This window comes from Bombus bifarius, unplaced genomic scaffold, assembly GCF_011952205.1.
Source record: "Bombus bifarius isolate JDL3187 unplaced genomic scaffold, Bbif_JDL3187 scf7180000008008, whole genome shotgun sequence".
Taxonomy (NCBI): domain Eukaryota; kingdom Metazoa; phylum Arthropoda; class Insecta; order Hymenoptera; family Apidae; genus Bombus; species Bombus bifarius.
Window position 1 is genome coordinate 4387358 of NW_022884386.1, and position 18469 is coordinate 4405826.

Here is an 18469-nt window from a genome sequence, read left to right on the forward strand (position 1 = left end):
GAAACGAAAGATTCTGACGATTTCTCGTTATTAAAATAATGGCAGCTTACCGTTCACCGTCAGATGTACGACTTTGCTGAGGCCAGCGCCGATTCCGTTCACCGCCTCGCACAAATAAAAACCCTCGTGGTCTTCTTGCACTCGACCAAACACCAGAGAGCCGTTCGAGTGTATCCTCAGGTTCTGAGGGTGCTCGTGCGTGACGATGTCGCGATAATTGCCAGGTTTTTTGCCGCTAGCCCGCCGCCACGAAACCGCTGGCGGCGGAAATCCATCCGCGTGGCAATGGAGAACCAGTCGCGACATCCCTTCCGAGGCACGGACATCTTGGGGTTCCATCACCCAACGGGGTGGCACTGTTTCGCGGCATAACACACCGGTCGTTAGTTAGCCGTCCTTGGTATGCGGATTTCGCGCACCGTCGACGACCGTAGCATCTGAAATTTCATCGTTCCACCTCTTCCCTCGCCATTTTACTTGCAGATCTCGTCGACTTTTAATGGATCCCCGTTGGCTGACAACCGCGTTCTCTCTTTTCCCTCGTTTTTTGCAGCAATTATCGCGGTCCGGCTTGTTAGTTCGTTGCGTTTCGCGGGACGACAGAACGCTTGGTTATCGCGAACGGAAACCGCGCGTCTTGAATTCGTCCATCACTCGCAAACGAGGGACACGAGAAAAAGAGAAATTTTTTTCATAGATGAATCTCGTTCGTTCGTTCGTTCGATCTGTTCTCTCCGTTTTTGTCTTGTTGAAGTAAGGCAGAAAGGGAGAGAGGAATATTTCAGATGCCACTGCGTTCGTATCTAAGCTTATTGCGCCGAGGCGAGAGCGAAATTCTCGAATTGGCCTACTACAATTTCCTACTTCAGCGCAAAGTGAAACAAAAGACGTAATTTGAAGGGTGCGCGCGCGGTCCACCGAGGGAAGGAAAATACACTCGTTGCAGCTCCTGGTATTTTTTTCGATCGTGCAAAATCCCGCGTCACACATTCTTCGTTATGACGTACGTCTCTTCCCTCTGTCGACCGCTATAGTAATACAGGCAAACACAGGAACATATAGAGAGGAGTTCAGAAAGGTATACACACGATTTTATCAAAAAAAAAAAAAAAAAAAAAAAAGAAAAAGAGTGACAAACGAGGTGAGAAAGTGCGCGTTGGATAAAACGAACAAGTGCGATAGTCGACAATTTTTCTGGTGACTCGTGACAGAACAGATCTATAAATGTAGGAGAACATTGTTAAACATCGTTAAGGGGCCACAACAAGATAGAGAACAATGCATAAGTCAGTGCTGTGCGGACATTTTGACTTAGGAACAATGCGGTGATTGTGCATTTGCGTACATAAACGTGAGGGGTCGAGGCATTTTGTGTTTTCATCAAATATCGATGATAGCCAATTATTTTCGATGACCGAGTCTCACCGTAGACACAGTGATACCGTGGTGAATAATTCCTCGCTCTGTACAACGTACTGTTCTATGTCTGCATCGTTTCGTTCCCTTAAGAACGTACGAATATACGAACGTTCCTGCATCCATAATTGTAGCCGATCTTTCGAGACGTGTTATAGCTGCTCGAGTCAATTATTCGCCATGTAACACGTTGAATCGGTGAAATTGATACATACGTGGATATCGATTAAGTGACCTCGGGCTAACGATTCGGAAGTAGTTTCCGAGAAAACAATAAGGCTGGATCGTATATTAGGAATTGGTGCCAAGTGTTCCACGAGTGAACTATATAACCAAGGAGCAAACGGGAAGTGAAAGAAACGGAATCAAAAAAGGGAAAAAAGAGAAAGAAAAGACGATAGGAAAAGGTAAAAATAGAGCAGAACGTGTTGGTGCATATATGCGTGTGCTGATCAAGTGAACGAGTCGAGAGACGGCGTTCTAAACTTATATTTCGAGGCGGCTGCTGATACTTGTACAAATTCAAGATGAAGTGGTGCTACGCCGAAGCCGAGTTTCGCAAAAGTGGCTAGTGCCCTTTCATGCAGAATCCCTTTCCTTCGGAGAATACCGCGATCGCTATTTCCGTATCGTCGAACTCCAAGTTTCGATACACGTTACGGTCCATTACGTTACATATTTCTTTGCTACTCGAATTCATCTCACGAATTGTCCTTTTTTTGCTTATCAGTTCATTGTTCGATGTTCTTGACAATTTACTTTACGAAGAGACACGATATTTTGTTAAACAAAAAATCACGCAAGTCTACACACCTACAACCATCGAATGTTACGTATCCAATTTATCAAAAGGAACCACATTGAATCGTTTGCATAACAAGAAAATAACTGAATTCGTCTGGAAAATTTAATTTCAGAAAATGTTAGAAATATATAAAATATTTCAAATAATGCATTCGTTATAATATTTGGAGAGCGAAGAGTCTCTGTACATCTTCCAGTTCTTTAATCGTAGTTGCACAAACACCAATTACGGATATACATATATCAACAACAAGTGTATGTAGACTTTCATGATCTTTTATATCTTTTCGCTTCTTCTTCTTCTTCGTTGAAATACTTGAAATTTAAGAAATATACGTAGATTTTTGCCATTGATCGTACATTATATCCGGATCGCGGTATCTCGTCGAGCTCGAAGATCGGGAGAGGTGCGATTTCAGAGATGGTGCGCCTGTGAGATAGACAACTAGATAAAGTACGATGTGACCGTAGGTGATAACGCTATCATATTGTGCGGTGCTCAAGTGCGTTGGTGCATCGCGTTGCTGGCTGGGCGATTGCTGCTGCTGCGGCGGCTGCTGCTGCTGCTGCTGCGTTTCATTTTACGATTGTCCCCGGATATCCGATCTATAGTTTTTTTGATCCCGCTCAACGTGACTATTATCGAAACGTGTCATTTCGAGACAAAAGTTCAATCACAAGCGTGTCGTCTCTATCTTCCCCACCCACCACCCACCCCACCCAGTATGCAGCAACTGTGCGTCCTCGTTCGTTATCGTATCTGCACATCCTATGAAATAGTGGAGTGACAATGTACCATGTATTAATAGAAAAAATATCAGTATTTTTCATTCTAAACGACGTACATCCAAACATCGGTTCCTTTTCAAGCTAACGATGGATTTATCAGCGTTAAAGAAAAATAACCAAGAGTTAAATATTCTAGCGAACGAAGTAATCCGCAACCCTAGCTGATTCGTTCCCACACTGCCTCGAATTCACGCGGTTGCGATGGCTGCGGCGGCTGCTGCGGCTGCATTTACACGTGATTACACAATACCAATGGTAACAGTAATAATATAAAACATATATATGTACAGGCTGGCTCTCGGGAACGTTTAATTGCCTTTTGTGTCTGGTAAAAGATACGGGACAATGCTTGGCAAACGGGCACGCGATTTCTTCGCGAGAGTGAACGAAACGTGAGAATAATCTTACAGAGATGAAAATGTAACTGCGTCTACTTCTGTAACGTAAAAGACATAACCTTCGAAGGTAACATGGATAAAATTCGATAATTCATGACATACAGACGGTTCGGTATTAAACGATTTAACTACATCGCATGTATCACCGACGATGCTGTGTTAATAATATATCTTCATGAATATTCAATATAAGTGTAAAATACTTGAGCACTTAAGTGTCTCTATTCCAGACAGCACGGTGATATCTTTTAGTGACGTTTTAACGGTGTCTCGTAAAGTTCTATAAACATCTTGAATAGCAGAACATCTCGCAGAAGTTAGATTTGCTGCTCTATGGAACATTTATCGAATTGTCGTAAAGAGGAAACTTTTTTCTCTTGTTAATTTGTTAATTATCTTACTGAGGAGAGCAATATCCAGGTTAGGCCATAAAATCTTCAAAATTTAACGTTGTCGTATTAAAAACGTTGCGTGCTATCTGGAACCTTGCATATACATTGATTCAACACGTTTCTTCCCGTATAATCACTTATCAATTATTCGTCCAATTATTTCACGATCGGATCTGAAACAAACAACAGTCCAAACCACTCAAAAGAAAAAAAAGAAAAGAAATAAAAAGAGAAAAAGAACAATTTTTACTCTGTCATTTCACATAACGCAGAATCTCGGAGAAGGCCATCGAACGTTCCATCATCGAAGAAACCAGCCGGTGCACAGTAAAGATATCGACAAGATATAGAGAATAATAATAAGTGGTGCGCTGCCAGGTGCAAGAAAAAACGAACAGAAAGGTGAGTGAACGGTATTGAAGAATAGAGACAATGTGCTATATAGGGACGAGCTTTGGTTCGTCCGCTGGCTCGGCTATCTCTCGGTCTACTTTACCACGAACGATCAACTCGGCCGTCCAGAGGACCTCGGCCACCGAATTGCGCGCCAGGCAAGTATAGTTGCCGGAGTGCGCGGCGTTCACGCGCTCGATAACTATGGTACTGGAATGGGCATCAATGTTGGTTACGCGTAGCCCAGCGGGTGTCTGCGTGTGTCTGGGACCGGTTATCCCGGTGTTCCCGAAGCCAGCTGGACTGGGCCCGGCGATCGGCTCGCCGTCCTTGGACCAGGCGATCGTGAACGGAGGATCGCCCTTCTCGACCATGCAAGTTACCTGAGCACGCACGCCCTCCGAGAGGTCCTTGTTAAAGCTAAAGGGAGCTATCGTAGGTGGAACTGCACAAAGAAAAAAGAGAAAAAAGAGATTCAAGTGACGTGAGAGTATGGTAACAGAGTGGTACGGTATATCGATGATGTGTAGAGATAGTATACGCGTGCTTCCAACCTATATACGATCGGTCATTTCTCTCGGTTTTGCGTCCAGAGTTCCAGGGATGTTTGCTTTCCGTTGACACGCCTCCTCCGTTGAATGATCGATGCGCATGTAGTTGCTTCGAAAATGTTTAGCATACGTGGTTCGAACTGTTCAACGCTCGAGATATATCACGATTGATGATGGAGATCGTGGCGTAACTACAGGGAGGGGTCGCGATCTCGCTTTGGCAAGTTGGAATTGTTTTTTCGATGGATTTTTCGCGAGTCGTTTGCATCATCAAAGTTGTTCCGGGAATCGATCATGGTCGAAAGTTTGGAAAGCTCGATCGGATCTTTCTGTTTCGGGAACGTCAGCCGTTCCTTGTTAGTCGCGTCTCAACGCTCGGATAATCCTTACGTACGTTCTGCAACTAGATCCATCTTTACGTTCCAACAAAATCTCATCTCTAATAACGTGAAATCAGAGTACAATACGCTGATGAGATCCCTGTCTCGCTATCGAAATTCGTCCGTTCGTAATCTGGTGCAGAACGTTGGTGCGCAAACATCAGATGTTCAAAGATAGAGGGACAGGATTTCACGTGCTTCGTTCTGCGCATCAGCCTCTCCAGCAGTACAATTTAATGTCCTTTGAAGGATTATAGTATATCTATGCGTCTCTTTCACGTCCATTAGTCTACCGAAGCCAACGAATCTATCGTTAGGACTTGCTGTTCCCATTACGCTACCCGTAATGGATGCCGGTCCAACGTAATACGATAACATCAACGCTGCTTATCAACTCAGCTGCGCGTCATTACGGCGTACGCCATTATACGTATAGGATCGTATTAACATTGACGAAGTCACAGGGGGCGTTTCGACGCGGTTATAGCACGAATCAATAGCGGTTCGTTAATGAAATCAACCGCCTATTTATGTTAGTTGAGGTTATTAAAAGGGTTCGGATTATCGAGACACATCCTGTGATTTCGTCGGATATCCTATCTCCTAATCGAAATGACGCCCAATAATTTTTGCTTTGGAAATTCTCTTATCGTATTATTAAATATAAATCATATAAAAGGATTAAATTCTACGGATATTTTAACGATAACTCTCGTTTAATAACGTCGCTCAAAACGACTTGTCTCGCTTATTACTCCATTTGCTGTGTCTTCCAAGTTGAAATTCGCATTTTCCTCGAATTAGTCGCTAGAGACCAACAACGAGTTTACCTTCTGCGCGGGAAGTCACGCTTAAATATAAGTCATTCATTGTCAAAAGCAACTCATCAATCCCATATCTTCAAAATTTCTTAATTTCTGTATAATTAAATTGTGCACAATATCAGATTAGATATCAATCCATCGGAAATTAAACAATCAACGTCGCTGAATTGATCACTTTGATTTCCATGTAGCTTATACGTACCTCTCAGAATCCTTTTTACACCCAACTGTAAATCACTCGTCTTACCACGCTAACCAACCAAGTTCTTGTATCGAATTACCTTGTCATGCTACTTTATAGTATTAAAACACATAGTCGGTATCTGTACCTCGGTTAATATCCAACGATATTACCACAATTCTCTATCCGTTTTCTAGGAAAAGTTTTTCTGTACTTTGGTTCTAGAGTCAGTGGAGGATTGGGATGCAACATTGTAAAACGAAATCGTCGTCGTTTCCCGAATATTTAGTCGACTGTGGACATGACTCTTCAACCAACGGTACGAGAAGCCGCCTTCTCGTCGCGGCAGCGAAACTGGAACGTAATGCCGCGAAACGACAATAATAACTCGCCTCGTTGGCCCCGGCGAGAGAGATACACCCGCGGAGCACGGGATATTCAGTGCCCTAGAGGTATTAGAACAGAACGTGGCAGTTGTTTGAGAATAATTGAGAAACCGTAGCCGGGGTTGGCGGCGGATAGCGCAACGTTACACGAGTAATGCCCAAAGAGTTGCCACTGACCTGTGCTACGCAGCTGTACGAGATGTACACTGAACTACGTTCTCTATGTCTGACTCTGTGTGTCTCTTTGTATATGGTATACGTACATAAATATCAACCGAGTTACATGCAGCGCGACAGTTCGATAAACGAACAAACAAAACGAAGTTATACATGTTTGACGATAAACACGGCCGACGATTGCGTCGGAGCGAAAAAGATCGACGATTTCGTGACGGATCTTGCGCACCCTAATAGTTTAACGAAAAAAGTGAAATAATTCGACTGGATTTTGCTTTTTTCGAAAAGCAGTTCAGACGTCGTGGGTGTAAACTGCATTTCGTTTTTCCAATGTCCCATTAGAGCTCGCGATATCAAAAACGTTTCTTGGTAAAGAAGGATTACATAGAAACTAAAGGAGCCGTATGTAATGTTAAATAGATACGAATTAAACGTAATATCGACTACGTTGGAACGATATGATCCATCATACGACGATCGCGGAACCAGACAGCCAGACTCTTAACACATCACTCACCAGGAAAGTAAAAGTAGAAGAAAATCGGGCGATCATTCACCGTGAGTGACAGTCGGTACACGCATGCACGAGCGTGCAGCGCACAGAGATACGAAGCGACACGCGTAACCACGCATGCCGTTTCGGCTCGACGCTCGTCGCGATGGCACGGCGCGTTAAAATCACCCTTAGGCCGTTCGTTTCGTAACGTCGGCCAACAGTTTCGTTCGTTCCGCTTGCACTGATTTGTTCGTCTAGGGAGAATTCTAAGGATGAGGATGACGGTAGAGGGTTCTTTTTTTTTTTATTGTCGAACACCACCATCATCGTCGTCTGTCGACGACGAAAACGAGAAAAAGCTGTGGCTGCGGCCGCGAGCGAGAGGAAACTCGCTAGCTCGCGTGTGTTACGCAAACGAGCATGGAAAGAGCAACGAAGGGAGAGGAGGAGATAAAAAAAAAGAGACAGAATCCTCGCCCGAGGATGAAGAGTGGCAACGATTGATCTTGCTTTACATCGGGAGTTTCCAACTGGTCGAGAGGTTCCGCTGTCGAGTGCCGCGTGACGATTAATATCGACGAGATGCGAGGGTACACTTTTTCCTTCGTTTTCCCTGGCCGTTTCACGGCCATTCCGCGTCTCTCGTCGACGGCAATTGCGGAATTTATCCCGGTAAGGGTGAAAAGAGAAACGAGAGGAAGGGAGAGAGAGAGAGAGAGAGAGGGAGAGAGAAGATCGCGTACGGCGCGGCAGTCGGATGGTAGAACAGAAACGAAGGAAAATAGAGCGTGAAATCATACGTCGGCGTGTTCGTTGGCTGTTTTAAATGGGAGACAGGCTGTGAACCGAACGAAAATTTCCTAACCGAGTTGTCGGAATTGGGGGGTTGGAAATAAAAGACGATCGTGGCTGAAATTGGTGACCGTAGAGAGAAAAAAAGGGACAGATTCGTAGAGTGAGTGAGAGGGGAGTTGGTGGAGTGAATGGGTTCGCGCGGCTGCTGAAAAGTTGTCGGCTGACGAGCGGAAAACGCTTCGCCGCGTTTCGCGTGCCGCGTCACCCGTGAACTTTTCAATCGCCGATGATTATACGTGTTTGCGATGCCTTTCTCATGATCACGGTGACGAAATTTCCAAATGTTTCCGACATCTAGTACCTTAAATATAAATATCGTGACGTTATTTACTCCAACGATCGATTTTTATTAATCATGTAAGAGAAAGAAAGATGCCAATCGCGTGATCACTCGTCAGCATCGACGTACACGGCGTTCGGAAGTACTTCAAATACCTACAGGTTTCGCGTGATTACTAAATGAGGAAAAATCGTCGGGTCGAGAGAATTTATTTCCGAGTGGGGGATGAAAAACCGTGCCCGTTCCTGCGTACCATGGACCAATAGCGATGCCGTGCGAGACGTTTCGGCGGCATCGTTGCTCGCAACGCACGTATAGTTGCCATTATGCGCCGTGGTTGCGCTCTGTATCATCAACGTAAGATCGTATTCGCCGATATGATGGGTAGTCGTCTCCGTGGAATTCAACGGTCTGCCGTCCTTCAGCCAGGTGATCTTCAACGGTGAGTCGCCCTCGCTGACCACGCAGACCACGTGCACCCGCGCGCCTTCTTGTATATTGGCAGGAAAGCTAAACGGATCGATTTTAGGCGGTACTGAAAATTACAGGAGATCACGACACATTTTTACTTCATCACGGCCCGCAACGAACAATCTGCGCTCCTATGTCCGTCGAGTTTCGTCGCGAACATAGTCTCTATCGGTTCGAGGGACCGGAAGAAAATAATTTTTCCCTCTATTCTTCTTTTTGTTCTTTTTCGTAAAATGATCGAGAGATCGTAAACGCGGAAGACGCGATTGAAAGAAGACAAAAGGCGTACGCATCGGTCGTTATCGTTCGACGCCTCATCGACGCGTAGTTTCAATCGCTCTATAGTCTCTTTCTTTTTTGGTATTCCCGAAGCACCGACCAATTCGATTCGACCCGTGCAACGTTTTCAATGCATTCCTGCCTCTCTTATGAAACGATCGTACCTTTTGTCGCGTCAACGTTATCCTCTCGACGCTCGAGTCGAACGACATAGTTGTAACATAAGGCTGATTATACATGTACGTATCTACTGGCAGTTTCATAATCTCTGGATATTCGATTTTTCTCTTTTTCCTAGAAAGATTCACGACACGTTTTTTTGCTTCTGTCCTACCTGTGAAAACGGCTCAGCGCGATCGCTGCGGAAAAATCGTCGATCTGAAACCGTTATTAATCCAAAAAGAGTTTCACATTTTTATCGATTCGGCGCTACAACTGGATATCAACAAATCGATTAAACAATTGTATAATTCGCATCGATACTTTGTTTACCTTTTGCTTCAATTGGAACAACAGCGGACGTCATTGACAGGTAATGGGTCGAGAGTTGATCAGATATCGAATTCTATATGGTTACGTTATAATACACGGTGTATTTTGATCCCGAACGAAAAAATTATATTCCAATTAGGAAACTCGAGTACATTATCATCCGCGATGGAAGAAAATCGAGTCGGATAGAATTTCCCCCGAGTATATGATTTCAATTTAGGAATATCGACGGAATCCTTCAATTTTATCTATCAACAACGAATCTCAAAGGAAAAATGAAGAAAGGAAGAAAAGAAGAAGAAAAGAAGAATTATTATAACGTTCGAACCTCGTTTCGAGAAACGAAACGAAACGTCTCAAGTTTCTCAAAGTTTGAATCACAAGTAGCGAGCAATGCACGCCTCGACGAGTGACTTTTCCCCGTAAAGACTCGACGTCGCGTCGTTGCGTTCCACGGAGGTTGTCTCGCGATTACAAGAACGGTCGTCTGGAATCAAATTTCTCCGTGCTAAAATTCTGACAGAGCGTGCATCAACTCTGGTGACGAAAGATGTATCGTTGACAAACGTAACGCTGTTATTTCAATTCGAGCAAATTCATAGAATTACGACAGGAACGACAAAGACGATTAAAAAGCAGACAGAGAAGAAATTTTACCTTTCACTTCGATGTGAACCGTCTGGGAATCGGAGCGGCCTTGTTTGTTCTTCGCCGTGCACGTGTATGCGCCGTGATCGGTGCTTCTGTCGACGTGATGCAGTACCAGAGTTCCATTTGGGAACACTTCCTGACGTCGACTCGTCGGTAGCACTTTCCCGTCTGTGGGTAGCAAGGAAACGTTATCTCAGTTCGACGGTCCAATTTTTAAGCAAATTCAAGACAATTCTTTGTCTTATCCGGAAATTAATGGAAATAGTCCGAGAAAGTTGAGAGAAAGATACTTTGTTGACATTGTGATTCTTTGTCCAGGTGCAATTGGTCGTTTAAGGTCACTTTCTTGATTTTAAACGAGGATGAGAGGTAGAGAAGAAAGCGAGTGTTCGTGCTAGAATATCGATGTTGAGCGAGGATTCGGAGAATGCACGTTAAAATTTGGCATGCACGATGTCACGTACAGATTTGGTGGAAGAGCGCAACGCGTGTGAGATTTTCGCGAATACGATTCAGAAGCGAGAGTTTGCGCGAGCCGTGGAGGAGTTGAAAATAAGATTCAGAATTCAGAGTTCGAGAGAATCGAGTCGTATCGAGTGATAATCGATCATACTCTTTTACCATTCGTCGTATAATTAAACTACCGTGTTGTTTCTACCATTGAATATAACCCGGTATCTATCAAGTAATTTTATATTCTTGAGCAAAAATCTATCTGTAATTTAATACGTTCACAACATCGAGAGAAATGTCGCTGCGATTTTGTTAGACGATAAATAGAACAAGAAGTTTCGATCAGTCAATCGATCTGGAAGAGTCGAGTATCACGCGTTGACATACTTATCGAATTCGAAACGAGAGCACTCGCGAGAGCTTTTTCATTATCGTTGGATGAAACCACCACCCACGATAGTTTCGTGATGCGCGCCTAAGCGACCAACTTCGTCCACACACAAACTTCCTGGCTTCTCGGCGTAAAATCGTCGATGTCGAGTGTAGTTGAGCCTTCAATACGCTTTCGTAGCGGCGAAGGACGACTTTGAAAGTGTTACGGGGGTATTGCGCGCTCGACGTCACGCTAGATCGCTCGTAAAAGGGAGAAAGTTACGGGGGCAACGTTTGAAACTTTTCCAAAAGTTCGGTTCATCATTACCGGAAAAGGAACGCTCGAACTTGCTCGTTCCCGTTCGGATGGCGACGGCAGCCTAGAGTTTCTCCGGTCGACGAAATAAAAGCTCGCGAGCTCTCTTTCGTTCTCAACCCTCTCCCTTTCTATCGCGCCTCTTTCTGCCGTCATAGCTTGCGCTTGGCAAAAAGTTCATTTAAACCGCTAGAAAAACCGACGGTACTTTCAGTTGCTCTGAAATTCGTCTCCTTGCCGGGCAGATTTACGAGGACGCGCGCAAGGCAACTTATTTACGGGCTCTTTATGCGCCGCGAACGTTTCAATTCTCGCTTTAATCTTTATTTTCCACGCCACGGAGACACGAGAAGTCGAAAAGGATAATCTCGTAAGGTAACGGACGTTCGAAAGATCAGAGTAAACACCTTCGAGATTTTGAAAATACAAAGGCCGAAAATACAAGGTTCGAGTCGGTAACACGCGTCCCGCGTCCTTCGCGATAAAGCGGTCTCGCGTATTTCCGAACTGTTCTCATCGGTAACTTAATAGCGCGATGACATTTTCATGAATAAATGGATGGCTTACGGTCCGAGTTACTGTATTTTGTATAAATGTATTGAATTTATGTATGTTCCGAACTGATATCATTCTTAATGTATATTTAACTATTGTATTCATTCTCCTCTTTTCGATTTATCAAATAAGATATAATATAATCTCTGTTGAAAATAATTGTGCAATTGGATTTAACGTACAGAAAAGTAGTTAATGATTGAATTAAGCGATTATACAATCGGGCAGGGAGTGATTCTGTTTGAGAAAATAAATCGAAAATTCGACTGAGGAAATCGAGCTTGAAAAATTGTCAGCTATACGTTAACTTACGGTTAAATACCGATTAAGTACGAGGAAACAATTCATAGAAGGTTATTTTACACGTGAAAGTAAGTAAAAGTCCAGAATATGACTTTCCGTTTAAGGCCTGGTTTCCACGAAAATAAAATTTAAACATATTCAAATATGAACTGGTTTTGTATACGCGCACGATATATATTTTCAAATTTTATTCTTCACGAAATTGAAGCATCTTACGAAAAAAATATAGTCTACGTTTCCTGCTTAGTTTCAAATTTTAAATATATTTGTTAAATCTTCAAAGTCTTTTTTGTCGGAAACGAAATCTCAAATGAGAAAATGTTATACCAAATTTTTTTCTTTTTGTATTTCTTTCACGTTGAATCAGCCCGTGCCCGGTCGCATTACGACCACCGTTCCAATCTGTATAATTAAATGTTCCCCAAAAAAAAAAGAAATTAGATTTAGAAGAGAACTTTTTTTTTGGTTGGATTTTTTTTCATCGAGATGCATTGGTTAGCTATATATTATAAAGCAAGAATCAATAAAAATTTCGATTATTCAGCGATCAGAGTGATCGGTACAAAGATTCTCATGGGCTACGCCACTGAAATAACTAGCGAACACTGACCTTTCTCCCAAGTGATGCTCGCGATTGGGAAACCAGCGACCGGACATTTGATAACGGTGGTTTCGCCAGCCACTGCGCCGTAGTTCCCCATCGGTCGTACATGGGGCAGGCCGTAAATGTTGAGACGGGCCGAATGGTGAACCTTCGCCATCCGGTTCGCTGCTGTGCAACGATATTCCCCGCCGTCCTCCACGTGAACCACGCTGATGTTCACATGCGATATTACGTCACCATGCACCGTCACATACTGGCCTATCATAAACCTGTGGGCAAGCAGCAAAGATTCCGCACCGATTGTAGCGTTGCGTTACGCTCGCAAAGCCAATTTCTCATTTAGCGAGTCAAGGAAAAAAAATTTCGCATGCGAACCGTCCAATTTTCGGGCTGTCTGGACAACGTGGTTCGATCTAATCTTCATCGCAGCACCTACAAATTGTATTTGCAAATAGAGGAAGGTAACTCTTTTTTACGAAGCTAGCAGGGATATTTAAATAATTCTAACTCCATATAAATTCACAAGATCAACCAAACAAAGTTTAACCAACGAGATTATCGAAACTCTGAAATTCTCTCCGTATCCTAGCGTCACGCGAACCTAATAATAGGAATCGAATCGGCTTTTGTAAATCTCGCGTCATCTAATATTTTCCTGGTTTATTGGATCATATGGTGGAAAATCAAAAAGCGGATACGCGTTTACCACGCGTTTGTTCCCTATAACGAAATCATTATCGACTCGATCACGAGTCGCTTAACACCGTAAATCAACCGAAGCGACTCGATATAAAAGAAAGGAAAACAGGTGGATACATTATTAATAGCCTGTATGCGATCCCGTCAAATCTATCATTCTAAATCGAGCGACTCTAAAAAGTTTAGACTGAGCCCGGTTGATTGGTAATTTTCCCCTCAATTGGTTCGGAGAATCGAAGCCCGCAGGCAGGTATCCGTTCCCACGGGACCTGGCGTTATAACGTTCGTAAGCGGTCTGATTTTCCATCGGCCTGCGGTTTAATAACCGAAAATAATTGTGTACACACTATCCATCGATTTCTGATCTTTTTCTCTTTCTTACTTGCCGTTCGTGGCTCCGTCGGCTCTTAATCTCCTGGCTGAGGCGTAAGAGTGAAAAATGATGTTGTTACCTGTCGTTTTGTGGAAGAGGAAACCCGTCCAAAGTCCAAGAGAAGTGCGGCGTCGGATTTCCGGTGGCGATGCACTTGAGCGACACCGAAGGGCCAGGCTGGATGGTCTGTTCGATGAATTTGTACAGAAGTTGCGGCGCCGCGTCTGAAGAGCGCACCATTAAAGTTTTAAACGCTTCCCGATCGCCGTGGCGGAACGTCGAAGAGCAGTTTTTATAATTACGCGAAGGACGCCGCGTTAATGGGCGTTAAAGCGACCGAAGGTGAACGAAAGCGTGGAATAAAATTTTCTTGCACGTGGTTCCAACGATTTTAGAGATACCGTACGCGTTCCGTGCAAAACTCATAGAGTTTGCATTAATAAAAAAAAAGTTAAAAAAAAGAAGGAAAGAGGAGACAGAAAATATGTTGTAGGTAATTCAGTTGGTTATTTTGTTCCACGTTTTCATTTTACCGTTTCGATGAAAAATCGCATTTTTTTACCACTCTCTCTCTCTCTCTCTTTCGCGGAGAGAGGAATTGTAATTCGACGGGGGTTAGGCGATGTTCTCCCTCCAGCGAAGCGCTCGCGGTGCAACCGAAAACTAAATAACGCATCCAGCAACATTACGCCGGGCCAGCGTGTTTCAATTTCACCAGGTGAATCGATCGTACTGAATTCAGCCAGAACACATCCAGATTTCGAAATAATTTAACAGTGCGTGGGTACACGCTATAAGCAGCTAAATGCATGCAAATTATTCGAAGGGATTTGACCAATGGTGAGTTGCTTCCTCCAATTATACGGGTCCTTTCCTTATTACGCGATAACCGTAATATACGAAACAGATGGTCGTCGATTCGGCCGATAACTTCGACGAACTCCATTCTACATGCCGTCGCACCTCAGTTTCTCTATCATCGATATTCCACCTCCTGCCCGTTTATACGAACGCCGACTCTACATAGAACGCATCGCGATTATGTTAACCGAGCCCGTGCTCGAATTCATTCAAATCTCAAAGTTCGGCCACGCGGTGGAGAATTCGTACGGGGTCAAACATCGAGCAGCTAGTTGCCGGGTGAATATCGAGGCGGTTGCACCTGGTTCAGGTGGCCCCTGGGTGTCTGGGGTCACGCACACACAAGGAGGCGGCGCGTACGTTCCATGGAAACGATCCTGGCTCGCCGCAACGCGGGGTATTATGCACGCAACATTTACATGACAAGACCTGTACGCGGGCAGAACTATCGATCTGCGGTTTGACGCCTGAACTCGAGTGCCGCCTAGTGAATTAACCCCAAATTATAGAGCCGACAATAACCGAGCTGCACAGAGTTGCGCGGCTGTTTGCTCACGGTGTAAATCAGGATGCCGTATTGCCGAATGCCACGCCCTGTTTCGCGGACCGCATATTATTCTACGGGGATCTGCCGCTTTCGTTGCTATTCAACCCATAGACCGATTATCGAAAACTTCGCAGCCTATCGGCCACGAAGCGTCCACGATATCGCCCAAAAGCTGCAGTCGTTCGATGCTTCTCCTCTTCGACTCGCGTGTAACGAGCTGAGCGTCGATGTTGTTTTAATATCATTCTTGATATCATAGAATTTGATATCTGGTATCACAGAAACACGACGAAATATCGATTCAGTATAGAAAAAAATATTTTTTCCGGATTAAGAGACTACCCGTGTGTTTTTATTTCCGTACGCCTGAAAGTTGTTGGTTCTGGAATTATTACTGGACGTTCGGTAGCAATTTGTAGTTATTCTCGAATGCAGAGAAATTCTGAATCCAATCTGGCAGGGTTTAGCACGTGCGGCTTTGATGAGGCTCCAAGTGGTTCGTACTGGTGATCAGATACTCGCAGTAGTACGAGTCGGCCATACGGTTGTCATTACGCGGTTGTTATGGAAACGTCGGAATAATTGTTCTTTCTTGCATTACATGTGCTTCGCGTTGCGATTACTCACTCGATCGCCTATCGAATTTTACGTCAATGAATCCACGATATAGAAGTTTAGTACTAACTTTTTGAAACGATTGTCTATAACATTTTCATTATGCCCGCCGATTATTTGATTAGGAATAACGATAATTTAAAAAATTGTTTAAACTCGTAGTAACGTTTTAGCGTATTTTATCTTCTGGTATGTGGATTGCGTGGAAACGCAACGGATCACGTTGATAGGAAGCGGAGCGTATCGGACGACGCGGTGCGACGCAACGTAATTCGACAGGAAGACATTATTTACCGTGGCGTGATTGCCAGTTCTGTAAACGCGTTAAAACGGTATAAATAAAATGGAAGTTTGCCAGTATCACGAATGGCGTTGGGATTTCTGGCGTTCTATGAAAATGATGACGGGGTATTACCGCTCGAAATTACCGTTCGGTTCGTTCCAAACACCCCTTTATTGTTACGTTCATTTAAAAATAAAACGCTACACGCGCTTGACCCGAATCGGACGGAATATTGACTTATGCTATGGTCAGGTGAAAAATTTAATACCGGTATTTTACAAAATATTTCGCAATTTCACGACCGACAGAATTTTCTCGCGGAATTATTTGGCTTGCTGCCAAAATTCCCCTTCTCTCTAATTCTTTTCCCTGACCATATGTACGTTCCATAAACCGTTCTGCTATCTCCGGTAAAATAAATTGGTAGAAGGAAAGAGAAAGAATGGGAGATAGGGAGAAAACAGCACGCACGCGGTGAATAGAAGAATTCTACGTTACGCGGACGTACATCTGTTTCCTCCTTTTCAAAGTCGGTTCGATATCGTTACAAAAGTTGGCCGCTTTGATTCTTTCCCTTTGTTACGCGATAGGATTAGTCCGATTCCAATTATTTCGAATTGCACAAAGCGATACAACGCATCGAGGCGGAGAGAGACCGAGAAGAGGAGAAAGAACGATTTCGATTCTCGGTCTTTTTTCCCGACTGCCGTCCGGTTAAATGCATAAATTATTTAAAAGGACAGTAGTGCTGGTCGATGAAAAGGAGACCGTGCGTCCGCGTGAACAAAAGGAACGTACAAACGGGGAACGTCGTGACTTATCGGCGGACGGAAAGGGAAAGTTATTAACTGCGGAGAGCTGAACGTGTTCTCTAGCCGGCAGACCGAACGATCGGCGGAATTCCAACTTTTTTCGACGTTTAAAAATTTCCACCGTGCGATGCCTTGACTGAGAAATAGAGTCGAGCTGGGAAATAAACGAACGCCTGTCTTTTCTCCGCTCTTTCCGTTCGACGAGGACATCGTTCAATACGAGCTAGAAGCACAAACGTTAGTCGAATAAAATGGACTCTTCGTCTTCGTTAAATTAGTCACAAGTAGTGGTTTTAGAGGAAAATTTGAGCTTGAACGTTTCTGATACTTTGCTCTCGCGCGGCGATAGTCGATATCCGCCAGTTACGAATTCGATGTTATTAAAAGTACGTTTCTCGTTGTTGAAGTGGTCACCACTTCTAAGAAAACTCTACATTTGGTCTTTTTAGTTTTCTCTAGCACCGAAGCCATCGACAGCGTGTAGACAAAAGACTGCGACGAGGACAGACCATAAACAGTAGACAGGCGACGTTGGCTTCGGGGTTTTCAGTTATATTGGGTAACACAGCTAGCGTGCGGATCTGGACCAGCTCAAATTGTATTCTTACTTATAATTACGCTTCTATTTAATTATATTTTTTCTGCCTTACAACTTATCCACGAGTTTTCTCTGTTTACACATCGAATAACCTCAACACTCGTGTTAAAATATTTTTCTCGATGCACAATTTCGCTGGAACCAGAATTTCCTCCAATTAAGAGTCAATATTACACGTCGCGCTCTTATGATTTTTTCCTGCTATTTGATCCGTTCTCCAGAAACGTTAACGTGCTTTCGAGTACTTGTTCTCGCGTCTCGAAGTAGTTGGTAAAACAAGAGGTTCGTAGATGGAAGATGGTAAACGAAGACATCGGTACTCGAAACATCCAGCAGCCAGTGAGAAATGTCGGCTGATGCTTCAGTCTCGTGTACGTGACACTAAGACGAAAATAGCGGTAGGTATGTACGTGCACTTAAGACGGTCGACTGACAGCGTCGTCGTTTAAGGTAATGGATTATGTCACATGGAGTAAGACCTTTTCGTCGACGACGCCAGTTTTAAAGACGTCAGTCGGGGAATATTTGGCCGACGAAGCGGCCATCCGTCCTGGTCACTGCGGCGTTCGTTTTTGCGCGGGAATTTCGAGCGGATACCAACACTTTTAAGCAACGTTCTCATCCCTCCGTTCGCTGGCGATGCGTTTCTTTCACTCGACGAGCTGGCGGCGGCCTCGCCCGGCTTCCCACCCTCGTGACTAAGACAAATGGTATGTATTTATTTCACGGCACGCCAACCAGTGGATTTCTCCTTTCTCCATTATGCATCGCCCTCGTTAAGCATTTTTTTCTCTCTTCCTTTCGACGCTTCTCTGCTGCTTTTTCTCCTTTCTTTTCGCCGTTTTCTTCGCCCTTCCTTCACC

At 44.0% G+C, this 18469-nt stretch overlaps 1 protein-coding gene across 7 annotated transcripts in view; it reads right to left on the reverse strand.

Moving 5' to 3' along the window:
- LOC117206803 (Down syndrome cell adhesion molecule-like protein Dscam2) overlaps nucleotides 1-18469 on the reverse strand; it is a 123050-nt gene that overhangs the window by 13580 nt on the left and 91001 nt on the right. For 5 of the 7 annotated variants that reach the window (XM_033446445.1, XM_033446450.1, XM_033446447.1 and 2 more), the window contains 5 exons: nucleotides 13970-14114; nucleotides 12825-13087; nucleotides 10222-10383; nucleotides 4296-4637; nucleotides 51-356 (listed from right to left, as the gene is read on the reverse strand). In XM_033446445.1, the coding sequence (XP_033302336.1) occupies nucleotides 51-356; nucleotides 4296-4637; nucleotides 10222-10383; nucleotides 12825-13087; nucleotides 13970-14114 (1218 nt within the window). Of the gene's footprint in view, nucleotides 1-50; nucleotides 357-4295; nucleotides 4638-8575; nucleotides 8858-10221; nucleotides 10384-12824; nucleotides 13088-13969; nucleotides 14115-18469 lie in introns of all 7 variants that reach the window. The other 2 variants (XM_033446449.1, XM_033446448.1) reach the window with 1 other exon arrangement.